The sequence below is a fragment of the Colletotrichum spaethianum genome, assembly GCF_022836535.1.
Source record: "Colletotrichum spaethianum MAFF 239500 DNA, contig43, whole genome shotgun sequence".
NCBI lineage: Eukaryota > Fungi > Ascomycota > Sordariomycetes > Glomerellales > Glomerellaceae > Colletotrichum > Colletotrichum spaethianum.
In genome coordinates this window covers 8,513-30,440 of record NW_026054813.1, presented here as the reverse complement: position 1 = coordinate 30,440, position 21,928 = coordinate 8,513, and the positions used below count along the sequence as shown (strand labels likewise).

Genomic DNA, 21,928 nt, shown 5'->3' with positions numbered 1-21,928 from the left:
GCGGACGGACGGCGCCGCCTGTAGTTGTTGGAGCGGCAAGGGCGCCGGGTGGTGGACTTTGACCTTCTTCCAAAGTAGGTGTCGTCCTGCTCCGCTCTCCAGTTCATTAGCTTCTACAGCGAGGGCGATGAGGATGTGAGTGAGGGGAGTCCGCCGTCGTTGTTCCAAAGGATGAAGAGGAGAACGGAGACGGGGAGACCGAGAAGGACGATGCCTTGCATTTTCCGTCTTCCAAGCAGCATCTTTGTTTCCGAGCGCTTCACGATGAACACCAAGCATGCATAGAATTCGGAAAGCAGGCAATAGAAGGAATCTGGCGGATTCAAACTCTTCGTCGTGATTTTCGTTACGTGACGTGGCGTGGAGACGGACGGCCCAGCCGCCTTATTTTGTCCTTATCAATCCTTTCGCTTCAGAGGAGTTTACAAGGCCCCTTATCGCTGGCAAAAGGGGAGCAGGGGGAGGGGAAGGTGGTGGTGTGGAAAATCGGGCGCTTGATATGCCGTTGGATGTGTTGGTGCAGGCACCTATAAACCTGGCGTTTGTGATGGTTGGTTTGCGCATTCATGGGCCCAAGTCACTTGTATCTTAGTTGTCTTGGCGGATGATCGCAACCGGGGCCAAACACGGAGACTTTGGCATGAAAGGAGAGGCCATGGGCTGTTGGAAGCCGTTGGATTTGTTGCTGGGCTGTGTCGCCGAGTATCGGGTACATGACTACATTATTTTGATGCAGCGATAGCTTTGTTGTTTGGGCCGGGATCTCTGAACACCTTGATGATTGGTACAAGCAGTAAGCCCCTTGTCTTGGATCCGATGCCGCAACAAGTAACAAGATGATAACTTGACGAAATACAGGCTCTCAAATAAACCCAGTTCCAATCATGCCCTCAGGCTGAGCAAAAGCCATGGTGTTGAAGCCCTGTCTTCGCCTGCGATGAAGAAAGCACAGAAGCTAAAACGAGGCCGCATAGCAAACGGATGCACTAGTTAATATTTTAATTTCGCTTCCAATGTACGTTGACGCACTAGAGTCCGCAGCAATAAATATAGTTAGTGTGCTACGCCTACGCCCTAACCTTTAATGAGTTTGTTAGTTGATTACTGTAACGGTCCAAGGTAAATGTGTTTGCAACTAGCCACAGCGACTATTCCGAGTGTCCTGAGACCGTTAAAATAAAACAAAATACTTGGACACTCCACCTCACCGCTAGCCTAATCAAAGCTATATCGCACTGGCCAATGGATTGTCAGCATAAGGGTTCTGTGGTAGCCCTAGCTAAATAAACCGTTTTATACCTTTTGCTTAAAGCACCATTTGTGGCTGGGGAATATTAAGCTTACTTGATATTGTTGACAGACCAATGACAAGGCTAGGGTCTTCACCTTCACCTGCATACACACAGGCATATACACAGACAGACAGAGAGCCCGAGAGAAGCACAGTAGGGCGGATACACCCATTGGCTAGCAGCTGGATAACACTACAAGCTAAACATCGTTCCTTTTCTTACGCCACCACGGCTTCCGTAACTTCTGTCTTAATAAAAAGAATGCCCCTGGTCGGCATACCGTCTCTATTCAGCAACCTGACAAATCGGTACCCAAGCCTTAACCTGTCCAGACGCACACATGCCCACGCACTCATGCCACTCTGACTAACGACGTCGTTCATGATCATGAACGACAGAAATGCCAATTCAGGAACAACGCCCTCAATGTTGAGGAACTCAATCACCTCGCCACAAAAGTCCGGGCTGGTGCTACTGCTTTTACCCGTTTGGCCACTGTAACCAACCTGCTTGACCTGCTCTCCCCCTGCATCATCATCCACCATGATTGCCAGCGCATCCGGCTCTGTATGCAGCCCGACCTTGACCCAAGGGGCGAACTTGGCCGGTTCATCACCCGGTTCCAGCAGCGGAAGGTTCTGCGCTGACAGCACTGTAACAGCCACCCTATCCAGTCTTTTACTCTGGATCTTCGATCCAAGCTCCTCATCCTCTTCGATCCCAGGTACCAACCTATCAGTTTTGTCGCGGCGATAGCCCTTTGGCTTGAGGACGTACCCATCTGAGCCCGCAAACATGCCCTCGTTGAGGATCATACCCACATCCCAGGACTGCCAGTTCAGCGCAACAATCTGCACGCCCGCTCGCCAACAGAGCACAGGATCAAAGTTGGACGAATCCAACCGCATGCCGTGCGGGTAGGTTCTCATAAGAAAGTCCCTGTTATGCTTAAACAAGGCCTTTGGCATCTTACTCTGGATGGCAAACGCCGCCTTCTCCGAAAGCGAGAAAACGTGATTTGGCATCGATGCTTCGGGCTGCTCGAAAGACTTGAATGTGATGCCGCGCGTGTGGATCGCCAGACGGCTGAGGCGGGAGATAATCTTGGGAGCCTTGACCTTCTTCGTCTTCTTCGTCTTCTTCTCGCATCTTTCCGTGACGACTTCGAGAACGCTGCCGTCATCTTCCGGGCCTCCAGGGTCGCTGCTTTCGGTGCCGTTCTTGTCGTCTGGGACGTACTTGACCTTGATGAGGATCTTATTACGCAGCTGATCGGGCGACGGCAGGGAAGCGGGTTCGGTCTCGGACGCCGGGAGGAGGTATTCACCCCATGTCTCCTCCATGATGTCAACCATGGCGACCTGCTGTAGTTGGGAGCAGTGCACCTCCAGGCTGACGATGAGTGGCAGATCCGACACTGCGAAGGCGTAGTCCTTGACAACCTGGCACACGTCGCGGAACAAGACCTCCTTGGTGAGTGTGAAACCGTGAAGGACTCGCGGCTCGGCCCGAATAATGTCCGAGAGTCTCTCGTCTACTGTTCTGCCATCAGGGTCGACCGGCTCAACCTTGTTCATCCACCATCGGCCGATTCTGAGAATTATTTGGTCTCTTCGGCCGATCTTCTCGGAAGGGTCATCTAAACAAGTGCCAGGTACGCCGTGTTTCTCGCCCTCATCTGTGTGGATGCCGGGTCTGTACTGCTCCTGGCCATCCCAGACGTCAATCTCGATGCACCGACATCCCCGTAGCAAGACGTCCTTATATGCCTCGGCGCTAGAGTCACTCGAGAGCTGGTTCCCGGTGAGATAGGTGTTGTGACTCGAACTGATGAAGTAGCTACTCAGCGGCCAGGACAGATCCTGGGGCCCTGCCATCTCGAGGATATTGCCGCATGGCGAGGTTATGTACTTGATCAGCTCGGAAAGATCCAGCTCGTCTTTGTCGACGAGATAGCCCGCCGGGCCGTTGGGATCCTCGGCCTGCACATGCTGCATGAAGATGCTAACCTGATCTGCAGTCCATTTGTTATTTGGACCGGCATACTTGTTGAATAGCTGGGAGAGGTGGCCTAGGAGAGACTCGTCCAGCTTTTCCTGCACGCCTTTGCGCTGGGCGCTGGGGTGGCCACCGCCGGCCCTATATTGACCAAGCAAGTAGTCATGCGACATCGCTCACAACTGCATGTTCGCCTTTTTTGAAAGAGCAAAAGAAGAAATCAAAGTGTCGGAATGGCGTTTTGCACTGGGGACGTAGCCGCCTCGGGCGTTTTAAGGCGTCGGGCAAGGACCCATGCGAAGCGTCTAGTTTTCTCGTTCGCCATGCCCCTTGGAATTTTGGAGAGCATTATGCAAACTGGCCCACAAGGGCTGATGGCGGCGGTCGAGAAAAGCCAAAAGGCCCTAGCGAGCTGGTGTGAGGCGGTCGGAAAGGAGGGGGGCTGAGTTCTTCATCTTACTACAGTGTGCCGAAATACCCGAAGTCCCGTAATAAATCCGCAAACTATTAGTCTTGCCGAGGGCGTTAGTCCCTTCAATGTAGTCTTGTCTCATTGATATAGGAAGAGGCAAGGTAGGCAGACCAAAATAGCGGTTATTACACAAATATTGCGAGCAAATGCGTCCAGATTAGGTTAGTGTACTTGCATCTCAGGGTTAGGCTCGCCTCAGTGTGGGTCTCTATGTACCTCAGTCACAAGACTAAGCAGCTCAGTCCGTAGTTAAGCATAATCCGACACTAGCAAGGCGAGAGTTATGCCTAACATATTATAGAGTGAGTTATTATGCACGTTATAAATCTTAGGCGCTATCTTGTATGATATCCGCATCGGCTACCAGGGACACTCTCTCAGCCTCCTAAACTATCGCGAAATCCTGCCTGTGCCCCTAACCTGCGTGGGAAATATGTACAACTATAGAGTTGAATCACATTAATCTACTAAGGTCCCTTTTGAGATGACTTATCACAACATTACACTCAGTCTTAGGCAAGAAACATCTGCCTTACACGTGATCTATATTTCATGAACAAGGAAATAATTATGTTTACCTAGATAATTTAAGTGCACTTCTACTAACACGTTTTCCCTTCCCTGTTCTCTTTATCCCCGTTTAACTGTTTCTTGCACTAGAACTATTAACGTCAACAACACCTAAGCTTAGATTACCTCTGACCTTATACATAACAGCAAGAAGTTTATTTCTTCTAGTCCTAATCACAGGTCTTATTGCTCTTCTATTATACACTACAGATATAAATATATTTATTCTAAGCCAATAAAAGCCTTCTATACCTTTTAAGTAATTAACTTTATGATTCACTCTTATAAGTAGCTCTTAGATTATCCTTCTGTTGTAAAGCTATCAGATGCTTACGCCTTAAAGTGCCTAACTAATTACTAGACATTAATAGACCAGTAAGATTACTAATAAGACCTACCTTACTGTTATTGAGTATTAAGCTTAGCTACCCGTTAGCAGAAAACACCACTGTCGGATAGCTGACCGTAACACTAGAGGCTTTGTCAATGCTTCCACATTGTTATCCCTGTCAAAAGGGATAAAGTACAATCCGTTTTTATAGTATCCTGGAGACAGAAACGGGTCTAGTATAACATAAAAGAAAGTTCCTGCTAGTTAACTTTAGAATTTTACTGTAAACAATAAAGTTATATATACCTGTCTTTTATAGCAGCATAGTTCTTTAAGGCTAGACAAGAGGGTTCTTCTAGGAAAAGAGATTACTGTACTAAAATAAAACTAAGAATAAGATTCATTATAAGAACTCTTATCTTATCTAATTATATCCTTATATCTAATAACTATGTAAACTTACTATATCTATATTTAGATTAAGTAAAAAAGGAGCTTTATAACCGTATATAACTTGTCTATATACAAGATATACTTATAACAATAAAGGCAGTCTAGAAAAGACCAGTCAAGAATCAGGGTAACCCTAGAATTCCAGTCTGGGATCTAGTCAATCCTAGATTCCAGAAAACCAACTCCTAGATTCCAGATAAGATACTTTTATTAGATAATCATATTGCTAATAAGATATCAAGGAAAAGATAAACCTAAGATATTCCCACCTTTTAGAAAGAAATAACTAGAATTATATTTCATCAATGTAATAACCTTATCTTTCTACCTTTACTCTCACTAAGTCTCTTTACTTCCCTGTGACTATATAAGAATATTACTATTATATTCTAAGTATAAATAAGAAACATTAACAGTAGAAACATTTAGTATAATATTAATAAACGTAATAGTAAAATAAAACTTATTTATAACTAGTAATTAAGTTAAAAAGAATTATCTGTAGTTAGTTATTTATTTTCAAATAAATATTATAATTTAATAAGGCTTATTTCTAAAAGAAAAAGGCATCAACATTAGTATAGAATATCAAGACAATTATTAACTAAAGAATGAAGGGGAGCATAAATTCTTGTGCTCCTCTAATAAACGTAGCGCAAGGATGTAGGGGAGGTGGAGCTAGCGTTTGTGTATGCAGAGCGCTACTGTTCTTAAGGCAAACACACACACACCATTTATTACTCCTTGCAGCGCGGCGATGGTGTTGCAGCTTCTCAATCAATGAAACATTTTTATTTTTGATACCTGTACATATGTTATGGTTTGGAAACAACCCTATGGGATCGGCTTAAAACTGAAGCGTTACTCGCGATGCACATTTTGAACATCATGTAGCATCTGAACCACCGTCAAAGCCACCATATCCTTCAACATCATCAATTGTTTCTTAACCCTACCGCCTGCCCAGATAATGGTTCCCGACTCACTATCAGAGTCAAATACCAGACTTAATCATGTCTGCTGCCTGTAGAATAGGTTAGCGATGAGTACCGCACTGTCGTCCACAAGCGCGAAGGGTATACTCACCTTTTCGGCAATAGCATACGTAGTACCTTGTACATGTGCTGCTGGTAACATGGGAATGATAGAAGCATCGACAATGCGTAAGTTACTAACTCCATAAACCCTAAGGTGTGAATCTACCACACCACCAAGCTCAATGGGCATCATGGCACAAGTGCCGGCAGGATGCCAAACAGTAGAGAGACCGGCAGCAGCATAAGCGCCTAGTGAAGCATCGTCCGTGATCTCGCCTCCAGGTGCAACCTCCACTGCTTTCATCGCTTGGAATTCTTCTGTCGCAACAATCTTTCGATCGTACTTCAGAGCGTCCGCGTAGAGCTGTCTATCAGCAGGATGGGAAAGATACCGAGGATCGATGACTGGATGGTCGAATGGATCCGCGGATGCCAGCGTAACTGTTCCGCGAGAGAGTGGGTGCATCAGGATGGTGACTAGGAACGTGCCACCGTTTAGAACCATGAGTTCTTGGCCAGCTGTCTTGCGATCGCGGTGATTGGCAACGACATGCTCAATCTGAGCTTTGTAGCCTGCTCTGACGCTAGGATCGGTGATGTTTGCAAGATAGGTACTTGCCGTGCTAGCGTCCATGCTATCAAGCACATCAGGGTTTGAAGCGAAATCAAGATACGGAATAAAAGCAAGAGTGGCAGGGAGTCCATCAGTCCACCTTCCAGTTCTGTTTTCGTAGTAGAGATCACCCTGGACAGAATCGAATGTTTCGTTCTCGAGATCTGTACCTTGTGGGAGGCTTTGATTGACTTTTAGATAGTCAGTACAGGAAACACACAGAATGTGAGTGTTAAACTTACTACTGAGGACCATAGCATTGATAGCATGATCTTGTAAGTTGGCTCCCACACCAGGAAGGTCAACAACAGAATCAATTCTGTGTTCCTCAACCTGAGCCTTTTGGCCGATGCCAGAGAGCATAAGCAACTGAGGGGATCGAAGGCTACCTGCAGATAGTATAGCCTCCTTCACTACGTTGACACTAGCCTTTCCACTTTCTCGCGATGCTGCGAACTCAACGCCAGTAACTACAACCGTATCATTACGGGCTGCAGTTACTAACTTAGTAACATGCGTCTCCGTTAAAACATGCAAGTTTGCTCTGTCAATCGATGAATCGTACCAAGCGGTACGGCCGAAAGATCGAGATTGGTTTGTAGGGTGGATGGAATGGGTTGTTAGGTAAGCGCCAAGCGTGTTACCACAAGACTGGTCTAGCGGCTGCGATACACCCAGGCTTTCGAAAGCAGCCATGAAGTTATCTGCGAAAAGGTGAGCTATAACTGAATGCTACAAAACAAGGCATTTGTCGCTGGGAAACACACTGTGTTGTGGGTAAACATAGCGACAATAGCTCGACTGGACCGGGCCGTCTGTTCCGTGGCATTCAGGATTCCAAGTGATACCGAATTCCTCGACTTGGTCATCGCTAGGAGGTGTAAAGGTTTCGGCCTGTATCTGAATGTTAGTTGGAACCCAAAGGAGACCGAGCGGTTCACTAAGGGTCTGGAAACCAACCCTCCTAAAGTACGGGAGCAGACTGTCAAAATTCCAGCCTGGGTTGCCCAAATCGGCCCAGGCATCATAGTCAGCTGCACGGCCACGGTCATATACCATGGCATTGAGACCGCTTCCACCACCAATAAGTTTTCCCTGGGTGAATACAACCTCCCTGTTTCCAAGGTTCACTTGAGGTACCGTCGAGTCATTCCAGTTGTACTTGGCACCGGTGTACGGTCCATTGGCAGCAACATAGTATCGCGGGATCATGATTTCCTTATCACCGGAGTCTCTGTAGAGCGTCAGTTCGGAAATCCAAGTCTGGTAGCTCAGAGAATCTAAGTTGCGCAAAGATAGCTTACACAGGGCCTGCTTCAATCACGAGTATCGTTGCTGTTGCACTCTATCATCAGTTGTGATGAACAGGCATCTACATGTATAGGAAACAAACTTGTAGGGTCTTCGGATAATCGATTGCCCAGTGCCATTCCACCAGTGCCGCCGCCTACTATGACGTAATCATATTCTTTTAGCAGCTCATCGCGAGTTATCAGACGGCACTCGCATAAGCCTTGGAAGGCCATCAGGCCAAACAGAGTCGTAGAGAAGGATTTCATCTTGATTCAGTCAATTGAATACGATCAGTGATATAGAGAAAGGATGAAGAATTGGTTCAGGAAGTTCCCTTCATGTCATTATTTATAGATTGACTGATACTCGTCACATACCACCTTATACGAGGGTAAAGGTACATTGGCCCCACTGGGATAATTGCCGGGCCAGGGTACCGAATCGGATCATATTGTTGACGCGTATCTATTCCACTCACTGCGGCAAGACGCTAGGAGAAAAAGTCTCATAAGAATTACATTTTTAACTGTAATAATTGCTCACCGTTGAGTAGACGAGTTGTGTCACACACTTTTATCGGCTGTACCTCGCATGGCGTCTTGTCGCAGCCAATGGGATACGCGGTATAGCTCGTATTGAGAATGTGTCGATCGCGGGAAACGTGGCAGACTTGTTGATTCCCGTAGCATCAAGACCGACAGCTGTAACATTGCATACAAGGCGAGCAGCAGCAGTGAGTCCTTCATGTCATGAGCTATAACCCTGGTAGGAATTGCCCAATAGTTGCCTACAACTGTCCGCAATACCCGAGATGTTTGTTCGATGTACAAGAGACGAGCAGGTAAGACCACCATCACGAGGGACACGTTTCAATCCCCACTAACACTATAGGTTCAAACCCAGCATTCGTTCCTCTCGGTGCCTCCACTACAGCTCGGGTGTAACCTTTCGACCTTAGTTATGTCGTCATGAACATCTTTTGGGTCAACTGGACCGCGTATCTCGGGCGACATACTCGTTTCTCAACATCGATCTGATCTGGTCATGGCTCAGTAACTTCGTTCGCAGAGTGACAGTAGAGCCGTAGTTCGCAATTAAGAGCTTAGAACGATGAAGAGAGAGATCTATTTAAACAGTGAGATTCCCCGGTAGTCCAGAGCAAAATTATCATTCATCAGCTGTTATCGGCTTTGTTACCTGTTCAGACCGTACTCTGTTGCCCTTGAGTCCTGAAAATCGATAAGAATGCGTTGCAAGTTTCCTATTCTCCTTTCTTTCACGGGTGTAGCGCTTGCGCAGATCGGTGAGTTTATAATGTTCTAGCGCCTTGAATTTCTTGAATTTTCTTTGTAAAATAGCGTGTTGACTGTGATAGATTGCACGCCAAATGTGTATGCCCGTCTTCCAATCATTGCCCGGACGCATGATGGAGTTAACGCCTCTTGGACTCAACCACCCTCTGGCTGGGTGTTCGGGAATTGGAAGTTGACCTGGTCTAGTAGCCCTAACTATGTGGCTTTACACAACTTCAACGTCGACCTTTCACCCGTCTTCCCTCAGACTCCCAACAATATGTATCAGATGCATGATCTCTCAACCTACCAGATCAATGGCACTAAAGAATTGACGATATACTATGGCGTCGACAACAAACGTGCCGAAGACAGTGGCATTTACAATTTCACCCTCCCTAGTGGTGGTCTTAATTACCGTTTGGAAATCCTGGCTTGGGGCTACGATACGGAAGGTAATGGGTATAAAGTGACGTACGAGAATGAGGCACCGGAGATACAAGCGCCGGCTGCTCTAAGCGTAGAGTCTCGCGTCGCAACTGGTCCAACTCAAGAGACGGTATCAAGGATTTTGGCCGAGGTGAAGAAGCTGGGTTGGGTACCGCTGGCTACACTTGCCGAGGAGATGATTCCAACGACGCATAACGACGGAAGGAAAGGGCTCGAATACGTCTGTGACGCCACATGCACTGGTACCAAGGATCCCTGTTTTGCCTGAGTTTGCAAATAATGATGCTTAGAAACATCGTTAAATAAGTGCTGGCCATGCTCCTACTGAGTATGGCCGACGGCTGGGAGATTCAAGTAGAATAGTCAGTTCGATTCGGGTCCAGCACCGCAGTACAACCTCAACGTCTGCGTTAGGACAATAGATTCAGCCAAAATAAAGACGAGGCGCATGAGTACCTAATTTTCACTCATGTTGTGCCACAATCCAAGAAAAACCGATGATTCGAGTGAATAGAAAAGAGAGATACTGATCGCCACTCCGTGGAGAAAGCTATTTTGTAAAAGGCGATCATACATCCTCTTAGTGCAGGGAAGAGCAAGTAAAATTAGGATTTACTGAACCAGAAATGACCAGAAAGCCCGACTGCGACTCACTTTCCATAATTGTTGATGCCACTTGGACTGAGAACAAAGCCGCCGATGCCACCAAGGGTATTAGTTGGGGGGTGGCATGACTCCGCTTCAGCATTGCCTGTTGACTTACTGCAGCCCCTTACATGCTGTCCGCCTCGCAGAGAGAAATACTTGTCGCAGACTCCGAACCTCTCTTCTTCTCGTATCACAGCATTCCCATCCTGCGAGGTCATGGCTGAAGTGCTTTGTTGCAGAGTGTGCAGGATAGACAGCGCATTGCTAGTAACGCGAAGCTGACCACAATAGCTTAAAATACCTTTCGCCTCAGGCAGCAATACCCACTCCATAACTTCATTTTCTTCTTCGCGACCTGTTTGAGATCTTGGCCACTCGATCAGAGCTGTCCCCGAACCAATTAGATTGTAGTTTCGACCGGGATGCAACGTGGAAGCGCACAACAACACGCCCCGTCTGGCTGGGGGGTGGGTAGAGCCATGCCTGTCGGGCTTGGGGTTTCACAAGTTGTCGAAAGCGTGCAAATCTAGTGAGATGAAGTGAACAGTCTACATCTTACACACTATTTCGTCGTCATCACTCTAGGCTGAGAGATTGCGGGTGAATGTGATTCCTACATCCCTATGTTCACCTGGACGCTTTGTTGCTAATAATCTTGATACCAAATGGGAATATCGGGAAAGTCGATTTCTCGTATTGTGTACGATGGCATCGAATGAGGACACGTATTCTTGTCACATATTTCAGCAGAGGTTGGGGTCAATTGGTTTTTGGACGCCGCTCTAATCGGGCTGTCTCGGACAATTTGCCCCGGGTATCTATCCATTTGGCAATGTGAACCTCGCTTGGAACCTGGTGTGCCTATGCCGTTGTAAGCAAGAGAATACGATCGAACCCGAGTAAAGATCAGTAACGACCCCACAGACGCAGTAGTCCCTGTGAGAGAGACCGCAGACCGTGGAACTGGTCCCACTTGACGTTGCGGCTGGGTGCGCTAGCCAATAGGAAGATCCCTTCTGGGTTCCGCAAGTTGTTGTGGAAGCACGCTAACCGGCGAGGCAGACGCAGCTACTCCCGTGGCTTTGAAAGAGTCAATAGTGCCCTGAAGTTTGCCGCTTATCTGCGGCTGACCATCCCTTGCAGATGCATGACGGTTGTTTCCAGGGGCCCGCAAAGAACGGACGTCGGAACGCTTGTACAGCCCGGTAGGGTTTCTATTCCCTGTATAACTGACAGAACCAGGGACACCCTCGCTTCAGTGAAACTAACCACATACAGTCATTACTTGTCTAAAACACATATTCAGGCCAGGATTGCCTTAGGAGGGATAACCACCAATCGTTTATATAGACCTACTACAGGACCAGCAGATTACACTAAGCAGTATACCAACCAACTTATCCCACACTCGTAAATTACAGCACTAGTGACTAAACAGTCAATCTGTCAGGAGGGCCGTTCTAAGACCCACCTTTTCGCTAGGTCCGCAGACTCCGTGTGATGATGATTTCATCTCAGGCTACTGCAGCTAAGGGGATACGAGAACTCTATTCTAGGATTTCATGTGGAAAAGGCTCTACTTAAATGAAATGGCGTGTATTTAAATAAAACATGACTGGGGTTGTTTAGCAAAGGACAGTATCCGTTATTATAGTGGATTCAGTGATACATCTCCTTCCGGCTGGTTCAGAGTTCCATTGTTTGTCTCCCTAGTATAACTGCTTCTTATATATCGTTATAACAAAACAAAATGGTTTAAGCGGACTTTCGTCCTAGACACAGGCGTTCATCTAACATAATAGCTTAATACTTCATATGTTGTGTACTAGCGCGCTACAAGAGATACTGTTTGAGCTTAAAGGTCTATAGTCTAGGACTTAAGAAGTGGAGAAACTAGTCCGAATACAAAGTTTGACTTTGAAATAGATTACAATATACCCTGTTTGCCATCACATCCTCAGTCAAGGCACATAACATGGAGTCTAGTGAACGTACTTCAAGATTTCCTAGTATTACGTAGTGCTTAGAGGGAAATAGGTATTTTTCTTTTAGATCGGCTGTAATTTGGTGATTATATAAATGCTCTACTGGACGCTTTCTACAAAAAAGTTCTACCCTTATACTCCTCATCAATTTTAGACAAGTTGGAATGAACTGACCTAGTCCGACCTTAATACTACGTTTCCACCAAAAAGACCAAACATCGCGCTCAAGTTCCTGTACCTAAAGACGCAAAGACATCAATCCACCAAAATACAACTTATCAGCAATATGCAACTCACTATAACTCTAGCTTTAGCCTTCTAGACGGCTACTGCGTTTACCTACACGACAGTTGTATGCCTTCCTGGACCTGGCGTATCCATTGGTGATGTGGAATGGGCTGTCAACAACCGGAAGAACGACCTACGTTTGAATGTAAAAGGGTTTTGGAACAGAGCTGAAGTCAATTGCCACGGTCAACAAGTCATATCGCTTTGTCGTAGCGATCCTTACCCTACACCTTTTACGACAAGCCTTAGCAATGGTTATGTTATATGCTCTACGCCAGAAATGAAAGGCTGGTACGATTGCGATAGATGCAATTAAGGACTTTTGTTAGAATATAGTAATTATTATTTTATTAGTGCTACATGTTACGACCCAACAAGCATAACATAACCAGGGTCGCCCCACGGGCGCCTAGCGGTTGTGAGACAAGGTTATATGCGAGATAGCACGGGAATACGTTAATCCCCCTCTTGGAACAGAAGAACTAAGGAAAGTCACGTGAAGATAAGAAGGACCGATAACAAATAAGCGGTCTATTATTACGGTCAGATATCCGACAGTGGTGTTTTCTGCTAATAGGCAGCTGAGGTCAATACTCGGTAACAGTAAAGTAAGTCTTATTAGTAATCTTGCTAGTCTATTAGTGTCTAGTGATCAGTCAAACACGTCTAGGCATAGATAGCTTTATAGCTTCATAACAGAAGGATAATCTAAAAGTCACTTATAAGAGAATGAATCACAAAGTTAATTACTAAAGAGCTATAGAAAGTATTTAGTCTAATTAGAATAATTGTCCTTATATCCTATTATTACCTTATTAGAACTAATCTCCTAAAGTTAGTCCTTAATAAGGACTAATCCTTAGCATATCAGTCCTAGGTTATAAACCGCTTATTTATTATTAGTTCTTCTTATCTTTATATAACCTTCTTTAGTTCTTTTATTCTAAGAAGAAATTAACATGTTCCTGTGCTATCCTACATATAACCTTATCTTATAACCACTAAGTACTTATAAAGTAACCCTAGTTATATTATACTTATTAAGTTATAACATTAGGTCTTTTCTTTAAAGGTCTTACCCTTAAGACCTTATAAGTAGATCATTTCTCCTAAGTTAAAGAGTTATTAAACTTACTTCCTAATTTATTTATAATACTAATACTATATTAAGTTATATATAAAAATTAAAACTAAAAGCAAAATCTTAAAAAACAAAAATAAAAGATCATAAGCGCTTTATGCTTCTAGAGTTTATTAAAGCTTATTCTATTATTACTAATATACCTTATACTTATTATTTTTATATAAAGACTACTTATTATTTTAGTAAAAGTTCTTTTTACTATTAAAGCTATATTAAGGCTAAAAAGTCTTATAATAGTGTTTTAGTAGCTTCTACTTATAAATATCTTTTAATTAAGTATAGTCTTTTTTATTTAACTTTTATTTATAATATAAAAATTAAATACTTAATAAAAAAAAAAAAGAAAAAAAAAAGATAATAAGTAAAAAGCTTTTAAGGCTTTATAAAGAACTTACTTAATTATAATCTTTAATAGCTACTACAACTAGCTATTTATCTAAGATTCAAAAAACTTAAAAACTTATTTATAAACGTTAAGCTAAAACTTTTTATTATAATATATAAAAAATTAATAAGTCTAATGCCTTAAAGTTAATATTAGATACTTATAAACAAAGAATAATAAAGGAGTTATAGTTTATATAGATACCTAATAACATAGACTAGTCCTTATATAGGCTTAGTAATAAGTTCTCAGACTTAGGGCCACTAATATAGGCGTCTAGTTTTAATATGTCTACAAGTTATAATAGTTCTAAAGTAGCTGTTAAAAGTGCTAAAGGTTCTTGATTAGTTCTTATAAGTTGTCCTTATATCTATACCCTTTTTATTTAATAAAATACTATACTTCTCCATTTTTCTCTTATTCATTAATAATTCATTTAACTTTATATTCTAGTTTATTTAGTTCTATAATAATATAGTCATTAGTATTTAATTCTCACAGTACTAGTTCAAGCAGTACAATATAAAAAACTAGATAGATCTTTATTATATCTAGTAAATCAAATTTAAAGTTAATATCTAAGATTTTCTGAATAATTTTAAAAGGTCTAAGTTTTTTATAGTCTAATTTATTACTTAGTCTTTTTGTTTTAATATTATATCATAAAAGATATACACTATCTCTCTCTTTAAAGGTTAGTCCCTTAACCCTTAATATATTAACGTATTTCTTCATTTATACCTTAACAAATTCAAGGTCTTTAATAGCGTTTTCTTAGATTTCTTATAATTTATTATAATCTACCATAGCCTTTAGCGCTTATAGTCCTTGTTAAGGTTCTTTATATACTATAGGCTTAAATCCATAATTCAAATAAAATAAGGAATTTAATATACTTTCTCTTATAGCACTATTATAAGCAAATTAAGCTATTAGTAACAATAATACCTAATTATCTTAGTTATAGTTAACATAACATCATAAATACTGTTCTAGTATCTAGTTAATTTATTCAGTTTATTTATTAGTTTATAAGTAAAAAGTAGTTAATAGCTTATAATTAGCTCCTAGTTATGAAATCAAAGATTTCTAAAATTTAAACATAAACAGTTTATTTCTATTAAATACAATTTCCTTAGGTAATCTATAGTTATTAATAATATATTTCAAAAATATATACACTAAGTCTTCTATTATACTTAACTCTAAGTATAAAATAAAGTATACATATTTCATAAGTTAATTAACAATAACTAATATACTATCATAATAGGTTTTTATAAATAGTTCTCTTAACTTAAAAAGTTTAATAATAAAGTCCAAAGAGATTAAGTACTAGGCTTCTAGTAGCGCTAGTAGTAGTTATAATTATTTATATAGTTTATATAAACTATTTTTACTTTTCTTATATATATTATAATCCTTAATTACTAAAGCTACTTTAGCTTAAGTAACTTATATATTATAGTGTTATTAAATTTGTTTAAATATTTTAGTAACTTCTTAGTGTTTATAGGCCTTAGCACTATAAATCTCTATAATCTGTTTAGGTGTCATCCTACCAGTCATACTAGTATTAACACAGGTACTAATTATAATAAGTTTCTATACTAAGACAAGGTCACTATTCTTATCCTTCTTAAGAATAATTTAAGTTTCTTCTAGTACTAGGGTTTTATAGTCTAGTCTTTAGCTTAAGGTATTAGCTCTTTTATTCTTAAATCCTTTAACATAAATAATTCTGAAGTTAAATTCTAATAGGAATTCAAATTATCTGATTTATTGTTTATTAAGGACTTTAAAGGTAGTAAAGTAAATAAAGTTCTTATAGTTAATATAGACCTTAACTTTATATTTAGTTCTAGATAACTAAGGTTTCTATTCTTAGAAAGCTTTAATAATTACTATAAGTTCCTTGTTATAGATTTAGTAATTAAGCTTAGCTTTACTAAGCTTTTAAAAGAAAAAAACGTAAAAGTATAGCTTTCCTTTATTATTATATTAGCTAAGTTATCCACTAATAGCGTAATCTAAAGCATTAATTTCTAGTTTAAAAGGTTTTCTTAGGTCTAAAATAATTAGAACTAGTTTAAAATAAACTTATTACTTAACTTCTTTAAAAGCTTTTTCTTATTCTTTAGTCTATTTAAAAGGTATATCCTTTCTAGTAAGCTTAATAAAAAAGTTAATTTTACTAGAATATCCTTTAAGGAATCATTAATAAAAGTTAATAAATCCTAAAAAGTTAACTTATTAACTATAAAATATACTCTTTTTAAGTTTAACTAGTAATTTAGCTTCTTATAATTATTAAAGTATAGTATAAACATACTTCTTATATTCCTTGAGAGTATAAGAATAAATAAGTATATTGTCTAGGTAAACAACAACAAACATATCTAGAAACTCTCTCAGGACATAGTTAATCATTATTTAGAAGGTGATAGGTACATTAGTAAGTCTAAAAGGTATAACTAAGTACTTAAAGTTACCTTTCCTAGTATAGAAACACGTCTTCTATTCCTCGCCTTCCTTTATCCTGATCAGGTTATAGGCTCCTTTAAGGTTAATAGCTGTGAACTATTTTGTGTAGTATAGCTAGTCTTATAATTCTAAGATAAGAGGTAATAGATAATAGTTCTTAATTATAATATTATTAAGTTATTAGTAATCTATATAGTAGAAAGGGGTAGGGTTTCGCGTTTTCATTTTTCCTTTTATCAGCCTGCAGACACAATCACAGGCCTGATCAGACGTGACTAAGCAGGACCCTTCCAAGTATAAAAGGGGGCTCTAGTCAGATACTATCACAGAGATCAGCATCTAATCACTAAGCAGACAGACAAGCTTGACATCTTTGGACAGGCACTTAGATAAACATAGACAAATTCATTACTTTGATATTAAAACAAGACATATAATAAGTGACTATTGCTTTATTTCCTTAGGCCTAACTAGACCTCTAAGGTCTAGAAGGGTATTCTCCTCCTCCAAAGATCACAATACATATATATATACTACTTAGTAACAAGGGCAAATCTAAATAGACTATAAGACATAAAGGATACACTTTTCTAGTTTGCTTATAGCCCTAATCAGGCTAAGGAGGACCTAAAAAGAGTAGTATTTTATGGTCTAGGTATTAAGGTAATTACTTAAAATAATTAGTCACTCCAGGTACACTTATAATAATACTAGGACCTTAGTGTTTAGTATGGTTTATGTATTAACTACCTACTTATTAGCTTTCTTTATTTTATGTAGTTTTAATAGTGCCTTATAATAGAATTAAACTATTAATCTTTTTATTATTTTTATTTTAATTATATAATAAATCTAATATTAGTACCTTAAAAATAGCTTTAATTAATAAAATATATTATTAAAAAGATATAAAAGAAATAATATCCTTAACCTAATTAGACTTAATCCTAGACATAAAAGTAAACCTAACCCTAAGAAACTATAATAGATAAGACCTAAGAAAAGTAGGATTCTTTAAAAAAACAAAGAAACAAATAACTAGCTATAATAACATAATATAGCTAGATAAACCTTTTATATAAATAATCCTTTTATAAGTAAACACTAAGTAAACCTAATTAAAAAAAAAAACCTATAAAATATAAAAGAAAAAAAAAAACTAATAAAATAAGAATAATACCTTTTACTAAGATTAATAAACTAAAAAGCTTTCTTAGTATAAATTACAGAATAATTATAACTATAAACTAAGCCTAGAACTTCTCAAAATCTTGTTATTATATAAGCCTTAATCTAATCAAGTTTAATATTATGTTATTAACAGAGACTAAACGTCTTAGCGTTAATAGATTAATAGCAATAGAAATTCAATATTCCTTTAAGATTAGCTTAGACTTAATAAGCACCCCCTTTAAAAACTTAATTAAAGATATAATAAACTAATACTTTATAAAAATATATAAAATATTACTCTTAAGTCTAATTAAGTTAATAGACTAAGCTAAGTAATAAATTTAAAGAGATTTTATATATAATACCTTAAAATTAATTTAAAGTAATTAATACTATTTACACTTCCTACAACTAGCTTACTAAAATATTAGTAACATATTTAAGCTAACCTTATTAATAACTAACATAAAGTAACTTAAAAGTCTAACTAATTACATCGCCTTATTTACTAATAAAGCTTTCTAGAGTTACTAAGACCTTAATAATAATATAGATACTAAGTCTAAGACTAGTCCTAGGATTCCTAACTTTAGAACTACTAAGAGAAGCAAAGGTAAGGACCTAAGCTTAGGCTATTAGTAGTATAAAAGGAGTCTTAATTAAGCTAATAAGAACATAAGCCTTTCCCTTAATCTAGCATCAGACTCTTTTACTACAATAAACTTCTAGGCCTAGTAACTCTTAATAGTAAACCTATTAATAATAGTTAACATAAGTATAACTAAGAACCAAAGGTCTATTAAGCCTAATTAAAGTAAGACAGATTATCTACGTTAATTAACTATTAAGATATTATCACTAAATACTAAAGAGGCCTTTACCTTTAATAGCTATAATATTATTAATTTCTTTAATAAGTATAAAGCTTTAACTAAGCTTATTAGTTACTTTAATAAAAAGAAAATAAAAGCGTTATTATAGTATTTACTTAATAAACACTAAATAATAGTGAAGATTAAGGCTAAAAAGGAGACTTAGTAAGAACTAAATAAGTTCTTTTTTAATACTTATAAATAACTTAATAAAGAAGTTATTTTTTAACTAAATTATTATATTAAGGACCTTATAAAAAGAGACTTAATTAAGGATAATAACTTAATAGAAACTATAACTTTATTTTAAAAGGTTAAGAGTATAAAAGAAAAGGTAAAGGCTAAAGAGAAGCTTATAATAAGTACTTAAAAGCTAATTAAGCTTTTTATTATACAATTTTCTAAAAACATAATTATAGTAGTATCCTTATAGATAAGACTTTTTTTTACTAATCTGTTTAAGAGAAGGAACTTTAGTGCCTTTAAAAGGGTAATACTTATATAAGTAGAATAGAAGTTAAAATATAAGGGTTATTATAGAGATTCTAATACTTTTACCTTCTCTTTATTAATTATAGTTCCTTATTCCTTAAAGTAGCCTTCTAGCCTTAATTAGATTAAAAATATACTCCTTAAGAAGTCTACTTTTAAAGATTTTAAAGTTATAACTAATTTTACTATAAACAAACTTTTAAAAACAGTAGCAGCCTTTATACTTACTATAAAAGCTAGTCTTAAAGCTTAGATTATCTTTAACAGTTAACCTATAGTTATATATAGTTATAACGTCTCTGTATCTAGTCCTTTACAGCTATATATACTACTAGCTCAACAACTATCCTCCTTTAGCAAGCTAGGTTTTGTTCTAGGCTATTCTGATTAGTGTTAGTATAATATATATAACTAAAAAAGGTATTAAATATACTTATAACTTAAAAAGAATAAAAAGGCTAACTTAATTATGTTAAACTATAACGTTTATAAGTATAAGGTACTTTAAGAATTAAACGTTAAAGTAAATAAAGTTTTTAATATTATTATCTAGGAAGCCTATAAAAACTATTAGCCTAACTAGGTTATTATTTTTACTTATATAATAAATAATACCTTGTTCCTAGAAGCTATAAAAGTAATAAAATATATAATTAACTAGGGTATTAGACGTCTTTTTTAACCTAAGATATAATACTACTTACTACTATATACCTAAAACGCCTAGGTAAATCTTGTTAAATACGTCTTAGTATCCCCTAAGATATACACTAAAGTCTTCTTAACTTAAAAAGCAAAAGTAAATATAGTTACTAAGTCATTAGACATAATACCATAACTTATTCTATGCTACCCTAATTAAGTAAAGCCCTATTTAATACACCAAAGCTTTATTTCAAAAAACATATATTAAAAAAGAAACACTTTCAGTACTAGCTCCTAGGCTAAGGAAATAAACATCAATACCTATACCCAGACTCCTCTACCAACACAACCTACTAGTCTAGTACACCCTGATTAGGCCTATTAGACTCCTAAGAGCTCAAGGCCCCCTTCTATTCAAGCTATACCAGCAAGCAAGCACACTAACTTCACACATAGTTCAAGATATACTTAAAAACCTACTAAAGAGAATTCTATCCTAAATTAACTAAAAATAATAAACCAAGCTATGTCTACTTAAGCTATTACTAAGAAATTTAAAGGGAATATTACTATTCCCTTTAAAGTTATACTTTAAGTCTAGCCTTAGCTTAACTAAGTTATAATAATAATAATATACCAGATATTAGATAGCAATAGGTATTTAAACATCTACTTAAAGGCTCCCTTTAACCTAATCAAAGAGGTGAAACCATATAAAAGATTAGAAGCTTACAAGGCAATTAATAGATATAATAAAGATATCCTAAACCTTATAAGTAGAACTACTAAGGTCAAACTTATTAAAACGCTTAACTTAACTACTATTAAGTCTATTATTCTACACTTTATAATACTTTACTTTATAATTAATATCTAAGTTAGTAGTCTTTACTTTAATTAGAATAACTTAATTAAAAGTATTATTAATAATAGTTTATAAATCAATATTATTTTAAGATTATATATAAACAAGTATACTATTAAGCTTATAACTATACTACTTAAAATAAACGCTTTTAATCCTAATTCAAAGCATATATCCTTTAATAGAGTAGCTATTATACCTATTTAAGTTAAAGGCTATTATTTCTTAACTAGTATGTTTATTACTAACAATAAAAGGATAAATAAACTACTTTTTTTAGGATTACCTTTTAGGTTCTATACATAGATTAACTATATATATAGCCTTAACATAATCACACTAATACTAATAATAAGGTAAACTTATCTCTATATCCCAGCCACATTTCTAAAGTTTAGTAATCCTAGAAAGTTCCTAGATTATCTGTTAGACTAGAATAACTATATAAAGGCTCTTAAGAACCATCTCCTTAATCAGACCAAGCTACATTAAGACTAGGAAAACTAGACTCTAGTAACAGTACTAAGACCATTACTAAAAAGCTTAAAATTCCTAGACATAAGCTATAAGAAAATAATAAAGAAGTAATCTAGTTATTTAAAAAAGAATTAGATTATTTAGTAAAAATAGTACTAACTATACTCCTTACTTTAGCTATAAAGGATATCTGTAAGACTATAGTAAAGGTTAAAAGGTATAATAATAAGGGATATTCTTACTACATTAAAAAGCCTAACTTGCCCTATATCAATACTAATCATCTTAATTAGGCCTATTATCCTAAGGTTTACCTTAACTAGTTATTAGTAACTATTAGAAAGATTAAAGTAAAGAGAATTAGGAAGTAAATAGTTAAGTACTTTAATATAATTAATAAAAAAAAAATACTTTTATTCCTAAAGCAACTACATAACCACAAAATAAATCCAACAAAATATTATCCCTAGCCTGATCAGGCTAAGTAGAATATAAAGGTATTTACTATATATAAGAAAAAAGACAAAAAAATATATCTAGTTAATAACTAACTATTTAACAGATTAACCTTTAATAGTAATCCCCTTTAAAAAGTTAAAAACCTAGCTAAAGCTAAAAAAATAATATAACTTAATAAGAGACTATTTTAAGGCCTAATTAGGCCTAAGT

At 37.8% G+C, this 21,928-nt stretch overlaps 3 protein-coding genes across 3 annotated transcripts; 1 reads left to right on the top strand and 2 right to left on the bottom strand.

The window, feature by feature from the left end:
- Positions 1-1,510: 1,510 nt before the first annotated feature.
- Positions 1,511-3,463, bottom strand: ColSpa_11156 (1-phosphatidylinositol 4,5-bisphosphate phosphodiesterase 1; the record flags this gene model as incomplete). The annotated part of the gene is made up of 1 exon (XM_049277368.1): positions 1,511-3,463. The coding sequence occupies one exon, from the start codon at positions 3,461-3,463 to the stop codon at positions 1,511-1,513; it is 1,953 nt and encodes a 650-aa protein (XP_049133325.1).
- Positions 3,464-6,110: 2,647 nt separating this feature from the next.
- On the bottom strand, positions 6,111-8,196 carry ColSpa_11155 (dehydrogenase xptC; the record flags this gene model as incomplete). Its single annotated transcript, XM_049277367.1, has 5 exons — positions 6,111-6,140; positions 6,203-6,930; positions 7,009-7,470; positions 7,534-8,046; positions 8,160-8,196. 5 exons carry the CDS (start codon positions 8,194-8,196, stop codon positions 6,111-6,113), a joined length of 1,770 nt encoding a protein of 589 aa, XP_049133324.1.
- Positions 8,197-9,631: 1,435 nt separating this feature from the next.
- On the top strand, positions 9,632-10,069 carry ColSpa_11154 (uncharacterized protein; the record flags this gene model as incomplete). Its single annotated transcript, XM_049277366.1, has 1 exon — positions 9,632-10,069. One exon carries the CDS (start codon positions 9,632-9,634, stop codon positions 10,067-10,069), a length of 438 nt encoding a protein of 145 aa, XP_049133323.1.
- Between the last annotated feature and the right edge of the window lie 11,859 nt (positions 10,070-21,928).